This window comes from Misgurnus anguillicaudatus, chromosome 24, assembly GCF_027580225.2.
Source record: "Misgurnus anguillicaudatus chromosome 24, ASM2758022v2, whole genome shotgun sequence".
Lineage (NCBI taxonomy): Eukaryota > Metazoa > Chordata > Actinopteri > Cypriniformes > Cobitidae > Misgurnus > Misgurnus anguillicaudatus.
Window position 1 is genome coordinate 21,481,706 of NC_073360.2, and position 12,506 is coordinate 21,494,211.

The following is a 12,506-nucleotide window of genomic DNA, read 5'->3' on the forward strand; positions in this document are numbered from 1 at the left end:
AGGGGGAGAAGAATATGCATACGTACGGCAAAACAACAACATTATGATAATGCGAACTCACTGTACACCCTACTGGGCGCATCAGGAAGGGAACAACAGGGGGAATATACTATTGGCGTAAACACTTGCTCCAGGTCTGCACCCTCTCCCTACTCTTTTAAGCAGGTTTTACCTGCAGATCTCTAGCGCCGACATGCGTCCAATGACTTACAGATTCCCGAACTGTTATAGTATTTATTTATTGTCCTGTTTGATGTTTGACTATGTATTTGCTTAATTCTTATTAACTGGGTGCTTCCAATTGAAAGGCGCTGATGTCTGATGATGTCACAGTTGGCTCGTACACTTAGCTGCAGTGATATGAAAGAGGAAGTAGGCTACATTGATTGCATGGCGGTTTTAGGAAAGTGGATTGATTGTCCTAAGGACGATGTTCAGTATTATGATGTGGGGTTTTAGGATTCTTATCCTTTTGCTTTTATGCTCAGGTATTTATATATAGTTATATCGTTGTTTATGTTGCTTACTATACAATTTGCTCAGTTCATTTGTATCATGGCAATTTATCCGACTATATAAAATTTTGCAGCATTACTAATCTAGTTACAACGTGTTGTCTGTGTTTATAATATTTTTGAAGAAACTTAAACGACACACAAACACTAAGATAGTAATTCTTTTTTTTTATTGTCAAGTTTACGTCTTAATTTGTTAAGCTCCACATTTATTTACATTTGCAATTACAATTTTCTGTTTTTTTCAGGTTTAAATGGATTTAAATCTTTTCATGATGTTCAGTGGCTTCCTTGTCAGTTTGTGGATGAGAAAGTGCACGTGAATGAGGAGGGTCACATAGAGACCCAGTATATTTATAGAAAAGCGGCGATTCAGTTTGGTAATATTGGTGACAGCCCTTTATACCCCACTATAACCTTTCTTGTTACTGGTGAGTATAGTTTCTCGTATAAATTCTTTGTTCTTTAAATAATGAGATCTATAATTTGTAGTTATTTGTCTCTTGTGCAGCTTCTAAAGTAGACATGAGGCGTTATGTGGAGGGAGGTGTTGATGACAGATTAAACTGTGAGATCCGTAGATACAGCACAGCAGATAAAGGGCATGTAAAGCGGTGGCCTACTATGGGAGCACAAGAGTATGATGTCTGGTTCAGCTGTACTTTACGTCATAAAGGCGAGTTCATCATCACCACTTTCCTCAGACACACACCTTCTGATCCTGCCAAAGGAAAGGTGGACTATCTTCAATGGTTAACAGTTAATGATAAGGATCTTCTGACAACATCAGGTAAACATAATGTCTCCAAATTTGTTTATTAGCTACTGTATTTTACTCAAACATTAAAGGGGTGCTATCATACTTTTTCAACATTTTAACCCTAGTTACGTGTAATGTTGCTGTTTTAGCTTGAAAACGATCTGCAAATCAATTGGTCCTACAACATGCTTGTTGCATAGATTGTTTGTGACATCCCAATGTTGCTTTTTTAATAATTCTTGCCCAAAGAATATATGCAAAAAACTGTATTGTTATTGCCTTTTATTTCATGGCTCGTTGGAATGCTTGATTCTGATTGGCCAATCGCAGCATTTGTAGGTTTCTTATTCCCAGATACTAAACTAATAACACATGGTAACCAGTATGTTTCAAATAATTTTGGCAGGTACAGTTTAATATTACACAAAAATTAAATTTGAAAAATTAAATAGTGTCTTTTAATAACATATATGACATTATATTTACAAATGATAAAACCAAATAGTCTTAATGACATTTTGAACATCTTGTCTTATCTTAAAACCGAAAGTAAACAGGGTTTCCTCACGGCAGGTCTGCATTTGAAATGAACAAATAAAATATGAACAAATAAAATGAAACAAATGAACAAATAAAATATTTCAAATCAATATTTAATGTTGCTAACCTTACTTATGAGGTAAATGGCTGTGGGATGATGTGCAGGCATCAGGTTGTTGTCGCGGAATAATCCCATTCAGCATGATACAACTGATCACACTGTCAGGGGTTATTTCTGCAATAGCAACCGGCTGCCTGTACATTATCCTTTACACCAAGGGTCTCCAACCTTTTTGTGAGCAAGGGCTACCACAATAGATAAAACAATCTGGAGGGCTACTTTTGATATAGTCTACTTAAACCTTTTTTCTTTTACTTGTTTGTTTGTTTTATTTGTTTAAATGTTAACATGCATAAAAGAAGCCAAGCTAATATAAAAAATATGAAATACATAATATTAAAATTGAGGCTATTAATAGAATGTGCTTTGGCGTGCAACCTTGAGACCACAGGCACCATGTTAGAGACCAGTGCTTTACACTTTAAAGCAACACTATGTAGTTTCCATGTAAAAATGACTTACAGCTCCCCCATGTGGTTGAAAAGCGCAAGAGTGCCTGGTATCAGACACTCTTCTGCAGGCAGGGGGAGGGGCGGGGCTGTGTTTCCTACCCTCCACCGCCACATTCAGAGTGTGCTTGTAGCAGCTAGGAGGCTGCTCAGGTTGCAGCAACAGTACAATTTGTCCAGTTAAAAGTTGTTCTATCACTGAAATAATTTTAGAGACATTATTTAAATGTAAAAAAACTACATAGTGTTGCTTTAAAATAATTGGTGGTAATTAACACTAAAAGCTCATAGGGGAACTATTTTAATGCTATATAACACCTGTATAGCAGCTATATACAAGGTGATATAGCACCACTTATGGTTCTACAGAACACTATATGGTTCTACACAGACAGGTGCTACATAGTAGCATCTCTGCGCTCTGCCACCGAGCGACGGCTTGTGGTGCCATCTCAAAAAGGGAAAAACACTAGCACGTACCTTCTCAGGAGCTGTTCCACAACTGTGGAATGATCTGCCGGTCGTGACACGATCTGCTGACACTGTAGCTGTCTTTAAAGGAACAGTATGTAGGATTGTGGCCAAAACTGGTATTGCAATCACAAAACTTGTGGCTAAAACTGGTACTGCAATCACACAACTGGTGGCCAATACACAAAATGACAACATAAACATCAGTTGAGGGCTGCAACTCCACTTTTTAAATGACAATATCCTGGCCAGACCACTGTTGTCAGTGATATAAGTATTTAAAATGAAAATGATTTCTTAATGTCTAGTGACATATCAGGGCCATTTTATGATTAATTTGATATAAATTTCTTACATACTGTTCATTTAAGACTCGGCTAAAAACCCATCTTTTCCGCCATTACCTCACTTCCTAATAACAGACTTACTATCTTTCTTTAGTTATCTTTCTCTTTATCTCTTTCTCTATTTACCTTACTCTTTATCTAAAAAAAAAAATTACTAACAAACCCTTGGCTATGTATATTGTGTTGGACTTGATGAGACTATTTCCAGTGCACTTATGTACTGCTGTTCTTGTGTTGCCATAAATTGCTTCTATTGTTTTACCTCACTTGTAAGTCGCTTTGGACAAAAGCGTCTGCTAAATGACAAAATGTAAATGTAAACCCAAAAACAAAATCAAGGCTTCTTAAAAAGGGCATAATTGGACCCCTTTAACCTACTAGCTGGACCAGTTTAGGCCAGCCTGAATTTTCATGCTGGTCCAGGACGATTTATGCTGGTACCAGCATACCGTTACCAGCAATGCTGGTTTTCTCATCAGGGTTATCAGCATATGTGTCTTCCAGCTGCGATGGTTGTCCTGACACGGACCCCTTCTGTAGAAGTGGGGTTTCTGAAGGAGCCGACCCTACACTGTCAGTTTGCAGTGGATCACAAGAATCCCAATGTAACCGTGTATTGGAAACTTCAGAGAAGTCACGGGAAACGCAGCCAGCTGTTTAGCTACACCAGCCGTACAGGGACATCTGATGGTACGGGAGTGTCTGTCAAGGCCATTGGTGTTGGAAACGCCTCCTTTAAACTTTCACCCACAAGAAAACATTCAGAGGGCACTTACATCTGCTCCATTCTCGTCCCTCCTCTTAGTTGCAGCCATAATATACTTCTTCATCTAAGAGGTGAGATCAAATCTTTTTTTTTCAATCAAATAAAATATTTGAGTTTAAGTTTAATGTTACTTGTATCTGTATTAACTCAACAGAACAACCCCGTGTGTCTTTGAATGTGGGCTCTACGTTGTCTCTGACACTTGGTGAGGGGCATAAGGTTGCGTGTGATGCAGAAGGATACTATCCAATGGATGTGAACATTGAATGGTTACGAGAACCAGTCAGCGACAGCCCCTCACCTGTGTTACTGAAAAATGTTTGGCACTCCAGTCATCGGTTTCATCACAATGGCACATACTCTCTCTCAGCCTTTCTTCAATTACGGCCTGGCCTGGGGGACTCAGGATATAAGTACACTTGCAAAGTATCCCATACGTCTTTGCTTGTACCCATTCGAAAAAGCTTCATGCTTACAGTCATAGGTAAATAACATGCATAAAAAATATTCTTGTATGTAACGCACACATCACACACGCAGATATATTCTAGAAATTAAATATTAACAATGACCACTAGATGGCATGCATGATATATTGTCAGAAACAGCTTTCATGTGTAACACTTTCAATGCACTTTTTTTGACCACAGTACCTGACTTGACTATGTGGTATATCAAAGTCATTGGACTTAATGGTGTCATTTTAGGAATTGTTTTTAAGCTGCTGCGTCAATTAATTGCTTGTAAGTCATTTTTTCTTCATAACTTCTTGCACATCCCTCCATTTGCTTGTTTATTCTTCATATACAGCATTGTGCAAACTTTAATGCTCGTAACGTTTTTTCTCTTTTAGCTCGAAAAGCTCCCTTTAAGGTGAGAAATTACTATAAAAAATAACTGTAAATATGCTAAAGCATCATTTGTGCAAATGACCTCAACTGTACACGATTTAATGTGAATAAGATGAATGGGCTCTCTGTGATGTTTGTTATGTGCATGTGCACCAGTATGTGAATGTATTGGCATGTGTGAAAGTATGATGTAAGTGTATAAGTGTTTATTTGCCATATGTACAGCGACACATACTGTATGTTTAGACTGTGTGTCTTGTGTGCACATGAGGGCACATGCTTGAAGATTTCAAGAGCGACGCCATGGAAACCGAGAGCACCTCCTCTCCTTTCTCACTGCTTGTGTTATAAGATCAGATGTTCTTCATGGGAAAACTGGGAAGTGTGATGTGAAGTATAATTCCAGATCTCATGGTATAAAATGTTTACAAATGCCAAGCCATTACTGTTATCTTTTAGCATCTCTTGATGGAAAGAACTGAAACTTTTCTGTGTTGTATAATATTTATCTTTATATAATTATAAATGTAAATTTAGACAGGAAAGAAACGATGAGTTCCAAATGCTTTTGCACTTTAAAAAATGCTGCATGAATTTAAAACAACTTGGTTATGCAAGTCAATTCAACATACTTTTTAAAGTTTTGACTTGTGATAAGTTGACATAACTTATAAAACAGGTTGAAATTGTTTAAAGTAATTTGTAATGTTGATCTGATTTTGAGTGTGGAAAAAAATTATATAAAGATTAATTCATAATTAAGCTTTTACATAATTTTAATTTTCTATTCCAAACACAAATAAGATACAAACCATAAATCGTGAATTTACATGCTGCATATTAAAACTTCATAAGAAAACTTTAATTTACAAATACAAAATCTACCTCTGTGTTTAAAAAAAACCCTTGAACTTTGAGTATATGCTGTACAATTAAATATAATGCTTTGCCTTGCCTTGCCTTGCCTACAATAAAATATGTTTGTTTAATTCTGTATTCGTGCTCATGTAGCATCATTTTCGAATATATCAATCTTCAGGGAACACATGCTGGGTGTGATGTTCGCGAGGTGGTCGTTGTTTTCGGCTTACGTTGAAAGGCAACACCAGTGTGGCCATGAGGCCTGTCGAGTTTTGAAGTATTCTTGGCTAAACACTCGTCTCTGGTCCACATGTAGCTTCTGTTAGGCATCTCCCTGACTCCCAGTTAGCTACACTATAAACACTTCACACAGGAATGGCAGCTGTTCCCAAATGGCACTGGGTACATTTCCCCCTTACCCTCGCTCGTTCTAGTTCCTCTCAGATACCCATTAGAGACAGTTTGATTTCTTTAGTGAGATTAGGTGGAGGAAAAGAGCCATTTTTGCTCAATTTCTCAATCTGTGGAGGTCAGACGTCTGTCTTTAGCATTTTAGTTTTAGATTGTATTTATGTCACTTATCCTGCAGAGATCTTAGCAGTGTTCAAGTCTACAGTCAAAAGTTTGTGATTTCCATTCTCATATCTCAATTTTTTTTTTTAAGCAAATTATCCAAAGTTTGCTCACCATATAAAGTTTTATAAAGCAATAAAGTTTTCTGCACAATGGAGACCTCATAAATAATTGTATGTGTGCATTGCAAGTGGAGGCTTTTTTAAATATTAATACTCAAACCTACTTTATTGCGTTTGCATTACTATCATATGTTTCAGATGTTTACTCTGATGTGATGCTGGGGGTGGGGTTTGGCCAAAGGGACTCAGTGGAAACTAACATGCCTGGTAGGTCAGCAGCCAGTGGAAGGTCAATACCCAGCCAAGCTTTGCAGTTCTGAAACAGCTGCCCAGGGACCATGTGAGGCTTATGCCTTGAGAAATCAAGAGTCTCTATTACACCAAATGTACTGAAGAGAGGCTGCCTGGTCTGTTATTAGCCCCGTCAGTTTCCATTCGACCCAATGACATTTTGGCCAACATACTACCCTAACTTGTTTTAGTTTTGCTAATGCGTCGTGAGAGAAAAATTGAGGCTCTTGGTACACATTTAAATGCCATTAATGAGCCCAGCTGAGGTTGGGGAATTATTTGAGTTTATTAACCCTCTCCATACCATGTGGACCAGGCTGCAGCACAGATGGGATTTAAAAAACAAACAGGCCTGGTCACATTGGGTGGTGGGGAAATTTGATTCAAAGAGAACGGGGAGAAAGCTTATTTTGTTTCCGAAGTCCAGAAACGCAGAACCAGGTGCCCGGATATACACCTGTAAATCTGTTGAGGGTGGTCAGTGCTCTGGGGAAATCAATAATGGCTGAATAGATTATTCATAATTGATGTGTAAATGTTTTTCTAAGGGATTTTCACTGTAAAAGTTCCTTGTAGCACTTAAATGTTTAAGTTTAAACGACTTAAATTGTTAAATGCTGATTCCCAATTCGCCTTCTTATACTACGACCTAAAAGTATGTACTGTTTTTGTGAGGAAAATGTACATACTTTTGAGTGTGCAGCAAAAGAGTATGCACGTTCTGGGACGTACTTCGATGACGTCATGCAACGTGAACGAAAACGTGGTTGCCTAGTTACACACACCATTACTGTTAACAATATTTCATTTATTCTTATAACTTATGTCAAATATAATTTTATTTACTATTCCCATCTTTTTTCTCGTCGTTTTTTTCACAATACATTGTGTTCTACCAAGTTGAGGAGTGAAGCAGAGCGTCATTAGAACCAAACGCATGCCGGTCATTTGTGAGGCAGCTGGCTCTGACGTTCATGTGCAATGTGTGTAACGAAAGCTACTTATTTTAAAGTCAAAATATTAAAAAGTTAATTTATACTTAATTTTATACTTATATATAACTCAAAAATACCCAGATGAAAATGAACCATGCTTTTACTACAGTAAAAGTGTAGTAACCATGTTTTTTTCGTTGGACTAATAAAGTTAACATTTGTACAGCCACAGTATTACTACAAATAAGCAAGAGGGTCAGTGTGGTTAAGCTCCTCCCTCCCGCACAGAATGGGTTGTGGGCAATATTAGCCGTTGGGACGTACTTATGCATTGATCTGCACTTCGAATTCTAACCGGAAATAGTAGACCATCCGGGTATCTTTGGGATACTCATTTCAACATACTACGATTTGGGACGTACTTATTCTAGTTTCGAATACTATATAGGATGGATAGTATGCGAATTGGGACTCAGCAAAAAAGTCATTTCAACTTTTTGGCTATAGTTGCAATAAATTACTAAAATGAAGTTGTGATAACTTAAGACTATTCAACTTTATCTTTAATTTATACTCTCACATACAACAATAATTTTTTTTACAGTGCAACACAAAAAATGCATTAAATTTTCAAGCAGTGAAATCAATGAAACTGCTCTTAAGAAAACAGACCACATTGTATTACCTCTAGATGTCAAGGTGGATTATGCTTAATTTTGCCTTATTCCTACCATAAGGAGTTAAGCTGCGGTTAAGTGTTTGTATTCACAGCGAATTTGTTTTCCTGACTGTCCCAGATGGTTTAATACTTTACTCAAAGTATCTGCTCAGCATTTGTCTCAGCAGACTTTACGTCTGTCACATAAACTTGCACGGCATTTGTCTCCAATAAAATTCCAACTTTCCACTAAATGTTTCAGCAGAAGGCTTTTTCTTATGCCTTATTCATCAAGCTCATTTCAGCGTTTCTCTTTATACTCCCTTATTTCCTACGTCTGTGTGTTTCGTGTGCGTGTATTTTGCTTTCTTCCAGTTTCCCGACCCTTTGGCCTGTGTGGCCTGCGTTTGAAGTCTAGCTGTGGCGGTGCAAAGATGCAAACGAGAGACTCTGGTGAGACCTCGGCCTCAATGAGAGACCTCACTTTTAATCAGCGGTATGAAAAATAGCATGGAAAGATTTCTGTGTTTGCGTTTGCCTCCCTAACCTGCATTAATCTGTCTGTGGTTTCTGACGTTAAATTGGAACCTCTCTTCCCAACTGTCTTTCCGTTCTCCTTGCGTCTCGATGCTCGGATTTCTTAACCTGGCCAGCATTGCCGTGACATGGACGCTATGACTTGTATTATTTTTAGAGTGTGAGATAGTTGGTTGATACGTGATACATCATCTCACCGCACCTAAGGACACCATTAAAGAACATCGATATGTGCGTAGTAAAGATCTTGATGGCTAAATGCTATACATCACTGTCATGACCCCTCTAACTTGTGGAATAAAGGGGTTTGCCAAATTTATTCTTGGCCACGTCGGATTGAAAGTTCCTTAAAATTAACAGCGAGCGAAGTTTAACATTACAGATGCTGGGGTTAAGGTGGCGCTGAATGTTGGTAGGGGCAATTAAAAACTTGGTATTTAAATACTGCAAAGATTAAAAACAAGTTCATGACATGTAATTAAGCGTGATTTATACTAATTTGAGGTCTTTCAGACACTGAATCAGAGGTTATAGAAAATGTTTTCACGTAGCCATTGCTATAAATTGAATTTGTTTTTGATGTAAATGAGTTTAATGACAAGTCCCTGAAAAGTCAATCTTGAAAATTGTTTCAAATTACAATTACAAATGTTACAGATTGCTGAAACATACCACAAAGACTGTAAACTGAATTGCAGCGTTGGATCGCTAAACAGTTTTCACCATTCTGAGTTTTTTAGGTGGGCCTAAAACTGTGGCTCGCTGATGCACTTTCTGCCTAGAGGGGATAGAGCTACGGCCAAATCTCGCGAGATGTTGGGTCTAGGTTTAGATTTGGGATTAAGATGAAAAACAGCGTTTCTGGCTAGATAGTATACAGCTATGGCCTAAATCCCTTGAAAAGTTGGGTTTACGGTTAGGTTTGAAAACAACACTCATCCGGCGGGATTTCACTAGATTTTGACCATAGCTGTATCCCTTCTAGCCACAACCACTGGTAGGGAGTGGGCGTGGTTTCAGAGATGACAGCGAACATGCCCCCACCGCTAGAGAACAGAGAATGTTGCCTATTTTTCCAAGATTTTGATCAGTGGCAGCCGATGACTTCTTTTTCGAGAGCGAAGATTTCAAGATGCGAAGCTCTTCACAACCATAGACTGTAAAAAATATGGATGTAGTGTCCATGACGTCACCCATCCGTTTGTGAAGAGCTTTTTTGGAACCAATAGTAGGCGGTTCCTGCCACCGCCGTCTTGACTGCACGTCAACGATAACCAAAAATGGGTAAAGAGGCTGTACGTGGGTGAAGCTGAGGTGGCTGGTTGCTGAAACCACGCCAGCCTATCTTGACTCTAGTGATAGCAGTGGCAGTTCACCTGTCACTCAAGTGGCCACGCCCTTAATTTTGCTAAACTTTAAGACTTAATATAATTTAAACGGATGAGTTTCAAAAAAAAATCCCCCCCCACACACAGTTGTCATGAAGGGAACACTTTTTGTACCAGGCTTTAAACATATTTATTTTATTTATTTTTTGATGTAATGTTGGGCATTTTAACACGGAAGTCTCCCTTTTGGAGCCAGCCTCTAGTGGCCAGTCAATGAATTGCAGTTTAAATCACTTCCGTGTTGGGTTCATGATAGAGATCGGAAGGTTGCCTGTCAGTCACAACGTGTATTTAGGCTCCCATGTGTGGCTTGTCACGTCAAAATATGTGTTCGGTGCGTCATGTAAACCCATGTGCATCACCCGTCATGTCAAAATAAGTGCCTGCTGCAGATATTTCAAAGGGGATAAAAGAGATTACTTCCATCATTCAGATTTGGATGGGTGGTTAATAACATTTAATATCTGACTTACAGGAGCTTTCATTTTGAAATTACTTTCTAATATTATCTAAATTACTATGAACAGGCTAGGACTTTGTCTTACAGAGGATACAACACATCAACACATCGAACTGTTTCAATGAAATGAATGTAAGCTATGGGACATACTGTAATAAGCTCTGGGGGGATTGAGCTAAAAGCTGATGATAATAGTTTACTGTATCTTAGCAACTAGTGTTTATCAGTTAACGTCAGTAAGCATACAAACACATATCCAGAATCACATTGCCCGAGGCTGCTTTTGTTGTGAAGCGTATCACAGACAGCGAACAGAGAGGGTTATTGTTCTGTGCCGTCTGTGTGAAGAACAAACCTGTGGGTCCATTTTAATTCAGTGCCAACGAACAAAACAAAACCTGATGAAAGTGTTTAGCTGAAACAAAAACACACCATTGAAACATTTAAAAGGGTGCATAAAAGATAAGAGAAACAGTCATGCACTGCTACACACATGAAACCGCACTACTCACAGCCGTTTTGCTTTCTTATTCGAAAATTTGGCTGTTGCACATGTGTTTGTGTACGTGCACGTTGAGTTATGATGTCATGCGGCAGCCATACTAGAATGCTTAGCAAATCATTAAAAGCTTTAGACCATATATGATTATGTTCTCAGTGTATTGCCAGGAAATGTTGCCAGGTTTTTCCTTTCAGTTATTTGGCTTTCGCAGATGAAGCTGTCTGCTGAAAGTGAGCTTTAGATGAATTTGATGCTACAAACTGAGTGACAGGTCTAATATTCACAAGGTTTGCTTATACGCTGCAGGACTGTATTTTAAAGAAAACCATCTTTGTTATATATTTCATAGCCGTCTGCAGTGGCTAGAGATATACCATTAAACTAAAATCCCAAAAATGTTCTCTCCTAAATTCCATTAATAATTCCATATAATGACTCAGGACCAGCATTCTGCTTTTGATGTTTTTCTTTTTCTCTGCAGATGTAATCTGATTCCAAAGATGTGGTTTGATTTGCGTAAAAAGTCTCAAAAAGTGGATTCCTCTTGGTAGAGAAGACCAGCTGAGGGTGCAGAGGTCAGGATCAGACACCCTTCCCTCCAGGGCTACACGAGAAGGGTCAGAAGGCCAGATTCCCAGCCTTTAAAAACAGTGGAAATGGAAAAGCATTGCTGGCCACCGCCTTCCCCTGAACCCCCTCGTCAGCCTGCTGTCTTCTCGGACGCCCTCTGGACCAAAGTAATGTGGGAAGTGACGTCAACCACACCGTTTTATCAGGTCCATTGAAGGGAGCCGTAATTTTCTCTATCTCTTTAACTTGTCCATCTTTTCTGCCTCTGTTTATCTTTCTCACATTAGTCACTTGTGTCTATGACCCTCTCATCTAAACTGTCAACTCAATCATGTGTGTTTGTACAAGAGCAAGACTTGTCGATAGCTTTGGTGCCATTGCAGCACTCTATGTCCTTTCTTTTCATTTAATAAGGGATGGTATGAATTATATAAATCAAATCATATTTGGTGTCTCTCAAATGATTTAATTTTTTGACAAGGCCTTAGATATCAAGGTTTTATTGTTACAGAATGTTCTTTACATTATGTAGGGTGATTTTATGTTGTAAAAAAATACATTAGCTGGGTTTGGGAGTCACATCCCTGCCAAAAAAAAACATCACAGAAATTCTATTGGTTTTATTGGGAATTTTATTGGTTCTAATGGAATATGGCCCAAAACACACTACAGAGTATTGGTTTTTGTTGGTCTCTAATGGTATGTATTGGTTCTATTGGTTCTATGTATTGGTTCTAATGGAATATAGCCCAAAACACACTACAGTGTAGTGGTCTTAATGGTAAAATTTAATGGTTCCTATTGGTATTTTAATGGAAACCATTAGAATTTTCTGTGATGGTTTTATTG

At 38.3% G+C, this 12,506-nt stretch overlaps 1 protein-coding gene across 4 annotated transcripts; it reads left to right on the top strand.

Moving 5' to 3' along the window:
• The first annotated feature begins 158 nt into the window (after positions 1–158).
• LOC129438046 (tapasin-related protein) lies at positions 159–12,102 on the top strand. Of its 4 annotated transcripts, XM_055196565.2 has the most exons (9): positions 160–488; positions 764–946; positions 1,027–1,305; positions 3,708–4,040; positions 4,124–4,453; positions 4,620–4,712; positions 4,823–4,842; positions 8,576–8,653; positions 11,569–12,102. In XM_055196565.2, the coding sequence occupies exons 1-8, from the start codon at positions 431–433 to the stop codon at positions 8,609–8,611; spliced, it is 1,332 nt and encodes a 443-aa protein (XP_055052540.2). In that variant the 5' UTR covers positions 160–430; the 3' UTR covers positions 8,612–8,653; positions 11,569–12,102. The 4 variants fall into 4 exon arrangements, with proteins under 4 accessions (XP_055052538.2, XP_055052540.2, XP_055052541.2 ...); XM_055196563.2 differs by lacking the exons at positions 8,576–8,653; positions 11,569–12,102 and adding an exon at positions 5,092–5,814 and having other exon boundaries at positions 159–488; XM_055196566.2 differs by lacking the exons at positions 4,620–4,712; positions 8,576–8,653; positions 11,569–12,102 and adding an exon at positions 5,092–5,814.
• The last annotated feature ends 404 nt before the right edge of the window (positions 12,103–12,506 follow it).

Excerpts from the sequence above, each read along its gene's own strand:
- LOC129438046 (XM_055196563.2), top strand. The coding sequence starts at position 431 with ATGTTCAGTATTATGATGTGGGGTTTTAGGATTCTTATCCTTTTGCTT. Across the intron at positions 947-1,026 it reads TATAACCTTTCTTGTTACTG|CTTCTAAAGTAGACATGAGG; the intron begins GTGAGTATAGTT and ends TCTCTTGTGCAG. Across the intron at positions 4,454-4,619 it reads CTTCATGCTTACAGTCATAG|TACCTGACTTGACTATGTGG; the intron begins GTAAATAACATG and ends TTTTGACCACAG.